Genomic DNA, 16,350 nt, shown 5'->3' with positions numbered 1-16,350 from the left:
TTCCACTTAATGAATAGTAAATATATTCTCTTATGATTTTCTTAACATTTTCTTTACTTACTTTATTGCAAGAATACAGTATATAATGCATAATACCAAAAATGTGTTAATTGACTGTGTTATCAGTAAGGCTTCTGGTCAACAGTAGGCAGTTAGTAGTTAAGATGTTGTGAAGTCAAAAGCTACACACAGATTTGACTGCATGGGGGTTGGTGCCCCTAAGCACCAAGTTGGTCAAGGGTCATCTGTAATTCAAACCATTAAATGCTGTCTTCATAAATCACTATTCCTCAAACTTTTCATATTAGTCTCATGTCTTCTCATAGACAAAGACCTGTCTTCCAGTTGCTTTGTAATTGTGGTAGTTAAAAGCATGGACTCTAAAGTCAGACTGCCAGCTCCAACGCTTTTGAGCTGTGTGACCTTGCATGGAGTACTTGGCTCCTCTGTGCTTTAGTTTATTCACTTGTGAAATCTGAATTAATCTGTATCTAGATTAAAAGAAATTGCTATGGGTTTATAAGATTTAAAACATAGGCTGAGGCCAGGCACAGTGGCTCACGCCAGTAATCCCAGCACTCCAGGAGGCTGAGGCAGGTGGATTATTTGAGGTCAGGAGTTCGAGACCAGCCTGGCCAACATGGTGAAATCTTGTCTCTACTAAAAATAAAAAAATTAACCTGGCACGGTAGCTGGCACGGTAGCTGGCTCCAGCTACTCAGGAGGCTGAGATGGGAGAATCGCTTGAACCCAGGAGGCAGAGGTTACAGTGAGCTGAGATTGCCCCATTGCACTCCAGCCTAGGTGACAGAGCCAGACTCTGTCTCAAAAAAAATAAATAAATAAATAAAAATAAATAAATAAATAAATAAAATATAGAGTGAATTAAATGTTAGACATATTATTATTAGTATCCTTATCATCACATTACCATTACAGTACCTAGAACAGCAGGACTGCTAGCTAAGTTTCTGCAAACACAAACCAAAGAATAGCATTAAGAATTAATAAACAAGCCGGGCGTGGTGGCTCACGCCTGTAATCCCAGCACTTTAGGAGGCTGAGGCGGGCAGATCACCTGAGGTCGGGAGTTTGAGACCAGACTGACCAACATAGAGAAACCCTGTCCCTACTAAAAAAATACAAATTTAGCCAGGCGTGGTGGTGCATGCCTGTAATCCCAGCTACTCGGGAGGCTGAGGCAGGAGAATCGCTTGAACTCAGGAGGCGGAGCTTGCGGTGAGCCGAGATCGCACCATTGCACTTCAGCCTGGGCAACAAGTACAAAACTTGTTTTTATCCAGTAAAAACATATTTTGTTGCACTTGAGAAGTATCTCTATTTGCTTAAACTAGGGGCAGCAAACTTTGAGTAAAGGGCTCGATAATAAATGTTTTAGATCAGCCAGTCACAGACCTGCCACAACTACTCAATTCTGCTGCTGTAGCATGAACGTGATCATTGGTAACATATAAACAAATTGGTATGCCTGTGTTCTAATAAAAGGTATGGAATTTCATATAATTTTTGCATGTCATATTATCCTTCTCTTAATTTCTTCAACCATTTAAAAGGGTAAAGAAACATTCTTAGTTTAGAAGAACTGTACAAAATCTGGCATCAAGCCGAATTTGGCCTGTGGGCTATGGTATGTCAAACTAAAATGTAAGGTCACATGAGGTCTTCCATGACATCTCAGATGATGGCCTTCATTCTACAGGCAGTAAGGAAGCACTGCTGTGTCTTAGGAAGGGGCATGAGCCCGTGCCCACACTACCAATGAAAGCAGCTGTGCAGCAGTGGTATGTATGATGAGTGCTCACTCATATTTCCAGTTCTCCCCTCTTCCTGCACTCAGAAGCCACATTTTCCAGCTTTCCTGCAGTCAGGCAGGGCCACGTGACTAGTTCTGGCCAATGTGTGGCAAGTGCAGGGATAGTATATTCACTTTCAGGGAGGAGCATTAAGAGCCACGCCCTCCTCCTCACTCCACCCTGACCACTGCGGTAGAAGGGCCATGACATTCTACTGCCTGGATCACTGAGCTGCCTGCCACATGCAGGATAGCCTCCCTGGAGAGTTTTTCAGAGCCTGAGGGGACTTGGAGTGATCAAGAACTAAATTTAGCATGAGTTAAGCTGGCTGGGATGAAAGGGGGAGGGAATGGTATTATCATGGCATAACCCAGTTTAGTTCAACATCTTTCTGCAAACACAAACCAAAGAATAGCATTAAGAATTAATAAACAAGCCGGGCATGGTGGCTCACGCCTGTAATGCCAGCACTTTGGGAGGCTGAGGTGGGCAGATCACCTGAGGTCGGGAGTTTGAGACCAGACTGACCAACATAGAGAAACCCTGTCTCCACCAAAAAAATACAAAATTCGCCAGGTGTGGTGGTGCATGCCTGTAATCCCAGCTACTTGGGAGGCTGAGGCAGGAGAACCGCTTGAACCAGGGAGGTGGAGGTTGTGGTGAGCCAAGATCGCACCATTGCACTTCAGCCTGCGCAACAAGAGCAAAACTCCATCTCAGAAAATAAATAAATAAATAAATAATAAAAAACCATCTAGCAATATGTAGTCCATCACATCCTTTCACCTTAATAACTCATTTAGAGTACAAATGTCCAGACTTCCGAAGAATTCAGCAAGAGACCAGAAGTGTCTTCAAGTTCTCTCATTAGAAACTCTAAACCGTCTCTTCCAGCAATAATAAACTCGATGACAATAAGCCTCAGGAAGGCCGGGAGGGAAGGGCTTTGAGCCAGCAGCATCAATGAACCTTAGGGACTCACAATCTGATCTGTAACAATCCCTGCCAGCTACAAAGTTACATTCTTTCTTTCTTCTTAGAGTAGTAATGATGACGACAATAACACAACAAAGCAAATAATGTTTATTGCTGCTTATTTCAAGCCAGGTACAGTTTACTAAAGTAGAACTGTGGATGAGAGGTGAGAAACGCTTATCCTTTTAAGAAATCTGTAGAGTCAGAAGTTTCAGTCCTCGCCCTGAGCTGTCTTTCTCACTCAAGGGATTTAAATGCCTAGATGACCAGCGCTCAGTGTCCTGGACTTACCGAACCATGGGAAAACTCCAATTCCCATCCCACAGAATAATAAAGTAAATCTCACACTGTTCGCAGGAGGGTGTGCCTGCTGTGCGATGTTTGTAAATGAATATTTAATAGTTTCAAATGAATGTTTATTTTCAGTGTCCCCTGCTGGCTACAGAAGAACACAAACAGTCCACATCACAAGCAACCTGCTCTATCAGGACTCTGGCCTTTTTCTAAACCATTACTAAAAAGGAAGCTGAGAGACCGACTAATCCACCCAACACTGTCATTTAATCCCACTTTCAAAACACCACCACCCAAGGCAAACAGAAGTTACCTACCAGGGCCACACAGCAGGCCAAAAGGTGATTACAAGGTTCTGGTTCAGGAGTCATCTCTCCAGAATCTCAAGCCATGAAGGGACCCAACCTTCACTGCAACTCACCTTCTGGTAAACATTTCCATAGCTGGGAAGCCTGGCTCTATAGGAGGTGTGCAGGGGCCACGTCTAGGGCTCCCTCCTCTGGAGCAGACCTCTTACAGAAAGAATCTTGAGGCTGGGCACGGTGGCTCATGCCTGTAATCCTAGCACTTTGGGAGGCCAAGGCAGGTGGATTACCTTAGGTCAGGAGTTTGAGACCAGCCTGGCCAGCATGGTGAAACCCCGTGGCCAGCATGGTGAAACCCCGACTCTAGTAAAAATACAAAAACTAGCTGGGTGTGGTGGCACGCGCCTGTAATCCCAGCTACTCAAGATGCTGAGGCAGGAGAATCACTTGAACCCGAGGGGATGGGGAAGTTGCAGTGAGCCAAGATCTCGCCACTTGACTGCAGCCTGGGCGACAAGAGTTAAACTCTGTCTCAAAAAAAAAAAGAAAAGACAAAAGAAATCTAGAGAAATAGATAATTTGGTCCAGGCAACAGCTAAAGAATGAACAGCACCCCGCTTGCCAACAGATTGAAGGGAATGGGTACAGTAGAGAACTGACATTTACTATCAAATAAAATATTGTTGACCATTAATGGTCATGAAATATGAAGAAGTAAAAAAAAAAAAAAAAAGGACTCTCCCGGGTACCTGTGAAGAATGTAAGTAGGTTCTGTCACACAGTGCTCATCCTCCTAAACAGTGTGAAAGTAGCAAGACTGCTCACTCACCCACTCAAACACGGAGAAACTCGAAACTCCCCTCATCTGAGGACTAAGCCCTCGCCACAGATATGCTTCACCTGCTCTCTATCAAGAACTATACTTTCTCTCAACCTTTTTTTTTTTTCCAGAATCAAATTCTTCCAGCACACTGACTTTCCTGAAGGTCTGTCACAGCCCCCAGGCTCTTTGGAGATGGCATTACCAAGCCCAGCAGATGTGAGGACTAGGAACACAAGGACAGAGAATTCAGACAGATGTCACTACAATCTGCCTAGTCCTATGGGGGCCAGAACCATCTGGAGGGGGAGCGGCCCCACAAAATTGGAGACCTTCTTAGTGTTTGAGGTTCTGAGGCTCTACAGGAATTAGGACTATCTTTGCGTCACCAAAAGAAAAAAAAATACCCATGTAGAAGCTGCGGAAGATTGGTAAGTTACTCTTTAAAAAACCAATTTCTTGGCTTCCAAATCACTACATGCCCCACAGAAGCTTTGGCCACAGTCCCATCTGTTTGTCAATGCCACCTCCTCTCTCAATCTCCTCCACCACTGCCCTTACCTTGCTCACCAAGTTACCAGTAGAAGAAATCATAGAATCCTCTTTGGAGACAGCCTAAAGCTCCTACCCTGTTGAGAGAGAGGGGTTGCACTGGGGGAGATTTCTATCTCAAAGTCCAGCCACTTGTCAGTCATAGACATATGTCATGGTCATCTTCATCCAAAAGCATCCTCAGTGATACTCTCATAACTCCATGAGGTACAGCTGTGTGAAGTACAGCCTTTACTTACCAATTGTCCAGCCTCTGAACCTCCCTCACATTTCAATTACTCCAGTAAGACTTCTCTGCCATGTCAGCTGAAATGTATTTCTAGAGTGTCTGCTGTTCACCGCACTTATCTATCCCTTAGCACTTACTGACTTGCGTGTACACGTGTCGGAGGTGTGAGGGAGCCTCCTTCCATCTGTGAGGCTACCAGCCCCTACAAGACCAAAGCATTGTCCTTTACATTTTTTTAACTTCACAATGCGTAGACAACAGGGCTGCAAAAACAATACTTGATCAACATTTGTAGAATGAAGAGATGGATGAGTAAATGAATGGACAGACCCTGAACCTGCTCTCTGGGAAAGAAGGCCTGACAGACACACCATGCTGTTGCTGTGGTAGTTAGTCCCCACTCTGAAATCAGTTCAGCCGTAAGAGTGTATCCTGGCTTCCCCACCAACTGGTTGCATTAATTTAATCAAATCTCACTTTACCACTCTGTGCCTCCATTTCCCTACCTCTAAAATGGAGACACCAGCTACTTTATGGGGTTATAGTAAGAATCAAATGAGATAACATATTTATACACACTTTTAAAAGTCTAACTAACTGACCTAATGAATATAAGAGACAACAGAACATTAAAAAAAAGCTGGTGTCTAGCATGGCATTACACAAAGCAGAAATTATACTAGAGAAGAGGAGTAACCAGGGACAGGTGAATCACTGGGGAAACTTACCCTGCTGCAAGCCCAAAGCCTGGTTCCTATCTGTACGCCTTCACGCAGGCCACTTAAACTCTGTGTCCCCATCCATAAAATGGGGATTCTTATCATAACACTGTGAGCTCCATGTGAGTTTACTGTGGTGCTTGACACATAGTTTCAGCAAATGTTAGTCACCATTGTTCTTATCAGTATTTACCATCATTTTTTATATCACCAACCCATAGTAGGCATTCCAGAGTTGTTTCTAGAAATAATTCAAACATTATAATTTTAATTAAATTCATTCTCTTTCATATGTAGACAGTGCTATCAAGGTAGTCAACAGATTTGGTCATCTGGCTTCTACCAAGTCTCCTTGTTGGAAGAGTAGGGAGTACCCTGAGTACCAGTACCAGAGTACCAGCATTAGTACCATGAGTATCAGCACCTGAGTACCAGAGAGTAGGGAGTACCAGTTGGGATACTGCCAAAGGGAGCTGCATTTCATCCACAACTACAAGGTTTGGCCCCTGGACCAAAATGGACCTGTACTTAATGAGACAATGGGTCACAGGATCTAACAGTATCAAGGCAGAGATAAATGACAAAATTTTCCCATCCTTGTAAAATTTTATTTGGCTGAAGAAGACAAAATTATCCCAATTACAGTTCCCAGATTAACACTGCTCTCCTTGTTGAAATGCATCAAGAGATGCTCAAGGCAGATTTTTAAAGGCAAACATCTCTGCACATCCCCTGAGGACCAACCCAGGCTGAGCTGAGAGCATTCTGTTAAAGTGATGTCTCATCCTGAATGACAGCCAAGCTACCCCTCAGCCCCAAGCTGGGTGTGCTGACAGCAGGGGCGCAGAAGGATGTGGAGAGGTTTCTGATGAAAAGCCCAGTGTCCCTGCAGCATCTGGGCTTTTCTTGGAGGCCTCATCCAAGCTACAGACCGAGCACGGCTCTACTGAGGAATAAGGAAGAGCTTTAGCTGCTGGTCTGGACCTGGAACTCCCAGTGACAATAAACACTGCTAATAGCCTCCCACCCAGAAAGAATGGGGTACCAGACCCCAAGAAAGCAAGGACTAAACATAAGAGAGAGGGATAGCAAAGCCTGAGGAAAAGAAACTCCTGGCTGGAGGATAACTGATGTTCATCACCTCTTGGGGCCTCGCAGTCCTTGAGAGTTACACTTGCAGAAACTAAGCACCTCCCTTTGCCTTCTGCAAAGTGCCTTTTCAAGACCCACTAAAGGACCCTCTTCCCTAGAGGAGGAGGGCTGGACTAGACATTCTGTCAGGGTTTAATCTAGAGTAGGGGTGCCTGGAAGGCCAAATGTGGCCCAGAGCCAGGTTAGGACCCCATGCCTTAAATCGCTCAACACCCATCCCTGACTCTGAAAATCAACCTTTCACTCAGAGATGTGACCTGCCACCACCCCACCCCATGTGTGGACAGCCAGCCGCAATGAAGGCAGGACTCATCCTTGCTGGGAGCTCTCCCAAGCTCATCCTCCTCCTCCCACCCTCCACCCTCTTCAGGGAGAAAGCTCCCTCCCCAGTCCAAGGAGCCTTTCTCCTCTGAAGGAGGCCTCAGGCAGCTGCACATGCCACCCTGCAGGGGTACCGGATCACTGGTATGGCAAAGTTTTCCAAGCAAAATCTGCAGTTTCTACACCAGATAAAAAGCCAAATCACCTGCCCATGCAATCTCCTTATTGGGTCAAAAAAGAGGGAGAGGTAAAGGTTTTATTTTTTAAATGGAAGGTAAAAATATTCTGACTACTTCTGTAGCTAGAATACAGCTACTCCCACACCCCAAGCGAGAGGTGCCTTTAATGTCCCAAGATTAAGCCCAGAAGAGGCACTTGCAAAGGCCGAAGGTGAGTGCTTGTGTTGGGGTAGGTGGTGGTCCACTAGCCTTTGGACACCAGGCATCCTAGAAGATGGAGCCTGGCCCCTCTGAGGGATGCCCCTAGGGACTGCCTACCCTAAGTAGCTGACATGAGAAAGGCCCCCGCACTCCCCCCAAAATCACGTGTTGGTCAGGGCTAAGGAAGAGTACAACTGCACCCCCAGCCTGATGCAGACGCACAACACCTCGCCAAAGGGAAGGGATGCTTCTTTATTACAAAGTTCCCTCTGTGCGCACCACTCCTCACGTACTCGGAGTTGGAGAACGTTTTAGCTGCAGTTTGATTCTCTCCACTGCCCCCCAACTTCCACAAAACCCCTGCCCTCGAAGAAGGTAAGGAAAATACTGCAGCAGTGCAGAAGCTAGGGGAGCCAGGGAGAGTACCCCAACTTTTAAAGTGCCTAGTCCCCACATCTTAACCCCTCGATGCCCGGTGAGATGGCATCAATGAAGGAGACCTCTTGAGGGTGCTGGAGGGAGCACAGGGCTGAAGAAAGGCAGAAGAGGAAGGCACCCTATCCCTCCTCTACTTACCAGGAGAGCTTGAATCCTTTCATTAGTACAGTCACGATAATCCACTGACCGTGTCCTTAGCATCCCCGTTACAGCTCCGGAGGTCCCAGGACATATTGGAAAAGATGACGAAGTCCCAAAAGAACAGAATCCCATGTAATGTGACTTGAACACAGAAAGAGAAAGAGAGAAAGGGAGAAAGAGCCAGAAGAACTGCTGCCACTGCCCCTTCTTCCCCCTCTCCCAGCTGAAAGCCAGGCTTGGAGGCGAAAGACAGATTCTGCAAATCCAGCCTGGGGCTGGAGCCGCCTGCCCGAGCTGTGGCTGCCGCTGCCAGTTTCTGATGAGGATGGGTAATGCTGGCAAGGCTGCGCGAAACAAGCCCTGGAGTTGCCGTCAACAGCCAGGCTGGCCGGCTGCCCCCCACCCTCACCTCACACCAGCTCTGAGCTGCTTTGGGGAAGGAAGCCAAGGAGAGCCTGGGAGGAGAGCACAAACCTAGCAGAACCTGCACCTCTCTTCCCCCAGGCAGCAGCTCCCGCAGCTCCATATAATCTCCTAATCAATGCAGTACCCAAGCAAAGCACTGCCAGCCACTTCCGCCCATTTAAAGACACAGCACATGTTTAGTCCCAGGATGGGACAGAATATCAGGGAGAGGGTGCTTGAGGAATGTAGTGCCAGGAAGGAAGAGGAGGGGGCAGAAATATCTTAAGATGAGCACTTCTATCAGCATCCACTCAGGGGTTAAAATGCCCCACCCCTGAGGGGGAGGGGAACCTGGACCCTAGGTCCTCTGCACACCTCTGGAATCCAAGCAGACCTCAGAGGCCCTGTGGTGAGTGCCTGGGACATCTAGGCGCACAAGACCACCTTAAATAGAATCCTCACCCCGCAAGGCGGGGCAAGCAGGGCTGCGTGCTCCCAGGCAGTGTGCTGCACACAGAATGCACAGTTCTCTCCTCCTGCTGGGGAAATTGCCGGGACTTCTGGGACGCAGGGTGAGGCAGCAACTTCTGGTAGCAGGGCAGCACATTGTCACCTGGGGCGAGGGATCCTTTTAAGGTGACCACAAAGGCCTGGTTTAGGATTTAGGCAACATGATCACCAATCCTGGGCTCCAAGAAGATGCAGACCAGCCACAGCACCCAGTAAGGCAGGACCAGGATTTTCAACTCTAGCTGGAACATAACAATTCACTGAGAATGGGGAAGAGGCTCCTCCTAAATCAGATCCTCCAGGCTGGGGCCTGGGAGTTCCAGCACCAACAACTTCCCTGGCTATATGATCCCTCTCTATCTTTCCCTACATTACTATCTGGGTCAGTAATGCGGATGGGTGACAACGAACAAAGAGATTAATTATGAAATAGCAACCTTCAACTGAACCATGATAATAAAGCTTTATCCAGAAACTTGCTCCAAAACAATCGAACCATAATAAGCCTTTACTCTAAAATTTGCCCGTAAAACAATCTGCAGACATCCTCGTGTCGTATGAACATCATCTATACTTGACCCTCTAAAGTGAGAAAAACCGATCATTTCTCCTTTGGCCAAGCACAGTGGCTCATGCCTGTAATCCCAGCACTTTGGGAGCCCAAGGTGGCAGATCCCTTGAGGTCAGGAGTTTGAGACCAGCCTGGCCAACATGGCAAAACCTCGTCTCTACTAAAAATACAAAATTTAGCTGGGTGTGGTGGCATGTGCTTGTAATTCCAGTTACTCGGGGGGCTGAGGCAGGACAATCGCTTGAACCAGAGAGATAGAGGTTGCAGTGAGCCCAGATCCCACCACGGCAATCCAGCCTGGGAGACAGAGTGAGACTCTGTCTAAAATAAAATAAAATAAAATAAAATAAAATAAAAAGAAAGACTGGAGTGCAGACCCTCGTTGGTAACAGTCGTCATACTTGTAATGACTTATTATCTGCTTTGTTCTTTTTAGAGGATAAGCACCATGGAGACAAGAACTGTGTGTCGTTCAGCAATCTCTACATTCCCACTGAGGAGGAGGCCTTGGGTATTGTAGGGGTACTATAAGCAAGCGTTTAAGTGACCTTACTCAAACCGAACTAAAACACCATGTTATCTCTCCAATGTCCACGTGGTCCAGAGGAAACACTCTTTAAGGTATACTAACCTTTTGTGACCTGATTCCACTAGCAAAAAATGAAAGAAAGAAAAAAATAAGGTATACTGAGTTTTCAGAAAGATGTTCCCAAAGCAGCCTTTGCTGTGGAATTGATCTATCCATAGGCCCATGCCAGACAAACCCAAATGCTGCCAGGACTTCTGAACACATCCGAAGTTATGTTTTTAAAGCTCCTGGAGCCTGTACCCAGGCCATACTTTCAGCACAGATATTGAAGGGATGCAACAGATTCCACAAGTACAAAGAGTTGTCCTTTATGACCTAGATAATTCACTCAATGGAAATACCAGGTCATGTGATCCAGCCCCGAGGCAAATGTCACTGAGAGTACTCCAGGTACATGTGAATACTGTATTCTCATCCTGGCCCATCAACTGCTCTGATCACAAGTAACACAGAAAACCTGGATCAAAGATTTCCAAGTATTGTATTAGAAACATATTACTATAACTGTAAAATTTTTTAGCTTTTGCTCTAGCTGTTTTTTTTAACCACAAAAACAAAAATCCAAAAAGTCAACTTGTTCTCAACTATTAATAAGAGTATATTGAGGGTTAGTTATGTCAGGCATCAAGCTAAGCATTTTGCATGCATTCTCTGACTTAATCTTCACATCCATGTTATAAGGCAGTACCTCATGATTTTTCAGACAATGCCACTGAAGACTAACTGTAGTGTCTTATTTATATTTTTTTGAGACGGAGTCTCACTCTGTCGCCCAGGCTGGAGTGCAGTGGCGCAATCTTAGCTCATTGCAACCTCTGCCGGCCGGGTTCAAGTGATTCTCCTGCCTCAGTCTCCTGAGTAGCTGGGATTACAGGCGTGCATCACAATGCCTGGCTAATTTTTGTATTTTTAGTAGAGATGGGGTTTCACCATGTTGACCAGGCTGGTCTTGAACTCCTGACCTCAGGTGATCCACCCACCTCGGCCTCCCAAAGTATTGGGATTACAAGCGTGAGCCACCACACTCAGCCTAACTGTAGTGCCTTAATTTGCCTAATGTCAAACAGCTAGCAAGCTGCAAGCCTGGAATTTGAATGCAGGTGTGCCCAGCTCAAAAACCTATTCTCTTATTCACTATGTATGTTTATAAAAAATCTTCTCTATCAGACAAGCTGGTTTACAAAAGCTTACATGTTCTCAGGAGAAAAAGAATCCAGGTAACAGGTAAAAAAGAGACTAAATCAAGACTAAATCTCTTCTATTACCGATGAGTTGGCTGGCTTGAGTGTCTGTGTGTGATGTGAGGAACCCAAAAGAGAAGGAAGAACAGGAGAGCCCAGTGGGTTGAGTGATCATCATCTGCCTCAAATTCCCCTTGGCTCTTTCTTGTTTCTGAAACAGAGCTTCTCACAGGGCGCTGGAGACAGATTCCATTTTTGTGGTCCATAAAGAAAATCTCGGCTGGGCATGGTGGCTCATACCTGTAATCTCAGCACTTTGGGAGGCCGAGACGGGTGGATCACCTGAGGTTAGGAGTTCGAAACCAGCCTTGCCAACATGGTGAAAGCCTGTCTCTATTAAAAATACAAAAATTAGCCCCCCGTGGTAGGGCACGCCTATAATCCCAAAGACTTGGGAGGCTGTGGCAGGAGAATCACTGGAACCTGGGAGGCGGAGGTTGCAGTGAGTCGAGATCACGCCACTGCACTCCAGCCTGGGCAACAGAGCAAGACCGTCAAAAAAAAAAAGAAAAGAAAAAGAAAATCTCAAAAGGTGATTCAAACATAGCTTTGAAGAGACATTGAAGTGCTTTCTGAGGTAAAGATTAAGACCAAGTGAGACGGAAAAATGTTCCTCATCTAACTTCCTTCTTTTTATCTTCTCACGGAAAGCAGTCTCCATGGTTTGAAAAGTTCCTGGCCAATAAATCGCAAGCACTAACATAACCTCTAGGAATGAATACACAGATTCTCCTGCTTCTGCCTGACTCCCTGCAATCTGGCTGCTTCCTGACATTTGCATTTCAGGAAGGATAAGAATTGTTTAGAGGAAACTAGACTGCAAAGACTTCCATGTCTGGCAATATGGCATATACACAGATAAAATAGGAAAAAAAAAGAAATTATTTTAAAGTGCTTGATGAGCTATCAAAAAAGTAAGAAATATTTAAAGGTCAAAAATTTAGTGATGGCAGAAAATAGGGAAACTGGGCTTCAGTTTTCATGGCCTCCCAGAGCACACTAGAGATAATTCCCAAAGCCCACAAGTGGTGAGAGAATCAAGAGGCAACTACCTCATAAAGTGGGTCCCAGTGGACTACACTCTCACTGTAAGGATAGACTTGAAAGAAACGTACAAATGCTGCCCAGGAACTAAAAGGAAAATTGCCTGTCCTAAACCCTGATGTTGAACAAAGGAGGAGGAATAATCTCCTCTGATAAATCATAATCACAAACTGACTCTTACACTGATTGTACCCTGAGAGTTTCCTAAACAACTGACCCAAAAACAATGCCCATAAAGGAAAAAAGTGATAGATTCAGCCACAGCAAAGTTAAAAACTTCTGATCATCCAAAGAGATCATAGAGAGAAAAGACAAGGCTGTTCTAAGAGAAAATATATGCAACATATATTGCTTGAGAAAGGAATTGTTCACAGAATTTATTAAAAATCCCTACAAACCAATGAGAAAAAGAAAGATAATTCTAAAAATAGACAAATGATTTGAGTTAGCATTTTCAGAAAAGAAAGCAATAAACTATATAAAAAGGAGCTCAATCCATTAGTACTCAGGAAAATATAAATTGGAACTCTGGTGAGATGTCATCTCATACTCATCCCATTGACAAAAATTAAAAAGTCAAATAATATCAAGTGTTGGAAAGGAGCTAGTGGGAGTATATACTGGTTCAACTCCCTAAGAAAATTATGTGGTATTATGTAATAAAGTTGGATGATTGCATACTCTAACACCTAACAGTTCTACTCCAATAATGGAAGCAACTCACATTCAGAGGCATGCATGAAAAACTTTAAATAGCACTCCATGTAACAGCAAAAGCAAAACAAAAACTCTGAAAACAAATGTCTATCAACAGAAAGGATACATGCCTTGTGTTATTTTCTTAAGGTGGAACAGTACACAGCATTGAAAATGCATAAATCAGTCACATGCAATGGGGCAGAACAGGTGAGAGGTACTCCTGCAATTGTCATTTGTTCTTTATACTTTACATATATTTTATATATTTTATAAATATTATTTATTTTCTTTTTTCTTTCTTTCTTTTTTTTTTTTTTGACAGGGTCTCACTCTGTTGCCCAGGCTGGAGTGCAGTAGCATGATAATGGCTCACTGCAGCCTCCACCTCCTGGGCTCCAGTGATTCTCCCACCTCAGCTTCCTGAATAGCTGGGATTGCAGACACGCACCACCATGCCCAACTAATTTATTTTTATTTTTATTTTTTGTAGAGATGGGGTTTTGCTGTGTTGCCCAGGCTGTGCTTGAACTCCTGGGTTCAAGCAATCCACCTGCCTTGGTCTCCCAAAGTGCTAGGATTACGGGTGTGAGCCATCATGCCCCCCTATATATTATTTTGTATTAGCTAACTATTCAATGCAAACAATTTAAAAATAAACAGAGTATTTAGAAAACAACTGAACACCAATCCCTTTTGGGTTTTTATAAACAGGCTTGATAAAGAGGGGGCGGGGCACAGGGGTCTAGACAATATTTTGTGTTACCTGCATTTTTACAACTATACTTTCACAAAAATTGGCCTTTCTGAGTCCATTAATTTAATGAACATGAAGTTGGTTTGATTTGTATTACTCCAAGTCTCTTGTTACCACGGTTTCTTCTGAACTTTACTGGGTTTAGAATGGAGGCTGGAAACAGTTCAGCTTTTTCCTTTTGATTTCAGCTGCTTTGACTTTCCGTTGGTCTCCTATGAGTCTTAAAGTCTCGCCTATCCTGGTACAATTCCTTTCCTAATCCAACAAAAACATGATTGGTGTTTCTTGCCTCATCCATAAATGGGGACTAGAATGGTAAGAGGTCACCAGAGCATGCTGCTGTTGACCTTGCCTGCAGACACCAAGGGCCATCCGGACAAGGGGAACCTGGAAGCTGTGAACTCAAATGCCACAATATTAGGTCCTATCTCAGGCTTCCGCCACTGAGTGGCAGAAGCCAAGGGAGCATTCAGCCCTCCTGCCTCCCACCTCCTCATCTGGAGCTCTTTCCACCACCAGAATCCCATGACCTTGGGTAAGCCACTCCAAGCCTCTGGCTCCCTATCTGGAGCAGAAAATAAACGACAGGATCCCTGAGGCTCTCCTTCCAGCTCAAGCCTGTGCTGCTCTCCCTACGTGCCCCTCTTTGCTCCAGGGGCAGGAGCGCAGCAGCGCTGCAGTACCGGGGCATAGCTGCATGCCTCTAGTTGCTGGGAATCTGGGGCAGAGCAGTGCTGCAGTCACACATTGGGGAATCAAAGCTCCAAGCTCAGGCAGGGGAGTCATCAGGCGTTGAGAGTGTTATATTTAAGGAGCATTTTGGAGGTCAGGAAGCAAGTGAGAGAGGAGCAGCGGGGGAGGAGCAGCCTCCTAAACACTCCATTTCCACAACAAGCCTCTTTCTAGTCCTCCAGCCAAAATCCGCTTCCAAACTGCACTCAATAGAGAGCCTGTGTGAGCTGACCAGCAGATGGCCAGGGCTGCACCCTGATCAGGTGCTCCCCACCACTTCCCTGTCCTCTCCCTCCCTTGGCACTCTCCTCTCCCCACCCTCTGCCACTATTAGTCACTGGCTCTGGGGTGACAGTGTGGGCTGCAGGCATTGGCCTCGCCTTCTAGCCTGTTCATCTGTGTCAGCTCCCAGCTTGGAGCCTCCAAAGCCAGCCCCTCCCTTCCTATCCTTGGTACCCTTATGCACACCCCTGCCCTCCAGGCCCACCGTCTGGGTAAAACAGTGCTGTGCAGGGCAGGCACCCGGCCGGAGGGCTGGCAAAGGATGGCAGGCTTGGGGACAGAGCAAAGCGGAGCTGTTTTCTTCAAGAACGCTTCTGCTCCTATGACCTCCTGGATTTACTGAAGGCACTGGAGTTAAAAAATAAAATGAATAGAATCACCTCCCGCCAGGCTTCTTTGCCCCTCGTTCACAATCTGCTAATCCAGAATATTTCTTCAGGCAATAAACAGGATGAGCAATATCAAAGCCAAATTCCATTCAGCTTCGTTCTGCCCCTAGGAAGGGGAGGAAGCAAGACTGAGGCAGCCAGGGCTTCCGTGGATGGCTCTGATCCTCTGATCACTCTAGAATCTAAAGTGGTTGCACAGACCTCATGCCCAGTGATTCTGACAGCAGCCCAGTGAAGTGCTAAACCACACTTAACACAAGACACACAGGCTCAGTGAGGTCTAGTTATCTTCCTGTTAGTACTGCCATTGCTAGCCGCTCTATAAGGTTGTAATTGGTAAAAAGAGGAAAAAGTAAAAGGTAAAAACACCATACCTGAGAATCACAAGCCCCCTCATGCAACTCGGGGTAAGGAAACTCCTTAGCCAGGCCACACATTGGGATCACCTCCCTCACTGAACTCAGTGCAACACCCAACTAAGCTCTCTCTCTTCCCCCTGTTTAAGCAGCCATCGATATCCCTTCTCCAAGGAGACTTTGTCTTGATGAGGAGACAAGAGCTCTGTCTGGCAATGGAAATCCCAAGAGGATTCTCCCTCTATCCCACTTTCCCCTTCACCTCCAAAATCTTCCTCCCGCTTCCTGAATGCCTGACTGCCTGACTAGTGTTGGTTTCTCTGCACACTTGCTCATCCCCGTGTCCCAGATCACGAGACCCCTTCTGCTGCTGCACTTAATGGTGGCCTCAAGGAGGTAAGAGCCCTGCTGTCAGAAAGATGCACACACCTCAGAGAAACCCCACAACCAGGAGAGGGGCAGCCACCTGAAGTCACTCATCATCCTAATTACACACGTAACAAAAGAAAACATCTCTCCTGCCAGATGGAAGAAAGAAGGCAGATTTCTAATCACCCCCATGGCTCCTCCTGGTTTATCCTCAGGAGAAATTCAGGGTGACTGATGGTGTTAGGGACCCAGGAGGGTGCTTATAAACT

At 45.7% G+C, this 16,350-nt stretch overlaps 1 protein-coding gene across 14 annotated transcripts in view; it reads right to left on the bottom strand.

Annotated features, from left to right (window-relative positions):
* GRAMD1B (GRAM domain containing 1B) overlaps positions 1-16,350 on the bottom strand; it is a 273,173-nt gene that overhangs the window by 94,122 nt on the left and 162,701 nt on the right. Inside the window, exon 1 of one of the 14 annotated variants that reach the window (XM_055273552.2) lies at positions 8,138-8,646. The exons of the other annotated variants lie outside the window; for them this stretch is intronic. Within the exon in view, the coding sequence (XP_055129527.1) occupies positions 8,138-8,160 (23 nt within the window). The 5' untranslated portion in view covers positions 8,161-8,646. Of the gene's footprint in view, positions 1-8,137; positions 8,647-16,350 lie in introns of those variants that run through there. 14 annotated transcript variants of the gene reach the window in all.

The sequence above is a fragment of the Symphalangus syndactylus genome, chromosome 3 (assembly GCF_028878055.3).
Source record: "Symphalangus syndactylus isolate Jambi chromosome 3, NHGRI_mSymSyn1-v2.1_pri, whole genome shotgun sequence".
In the NCBI taxonomy this organism is placed as follows: domain Eukaryota; kingdom Metazoa; phylum Chordata; class Mammalia; order Primates; family Hylobatidae; genus Symphalangus; species Symphalangus syndactylus.
Note: the sequence above shows the minus strand (reverse complement) of the source record. Positions and strands in the feature narration are given on the sequence as shown.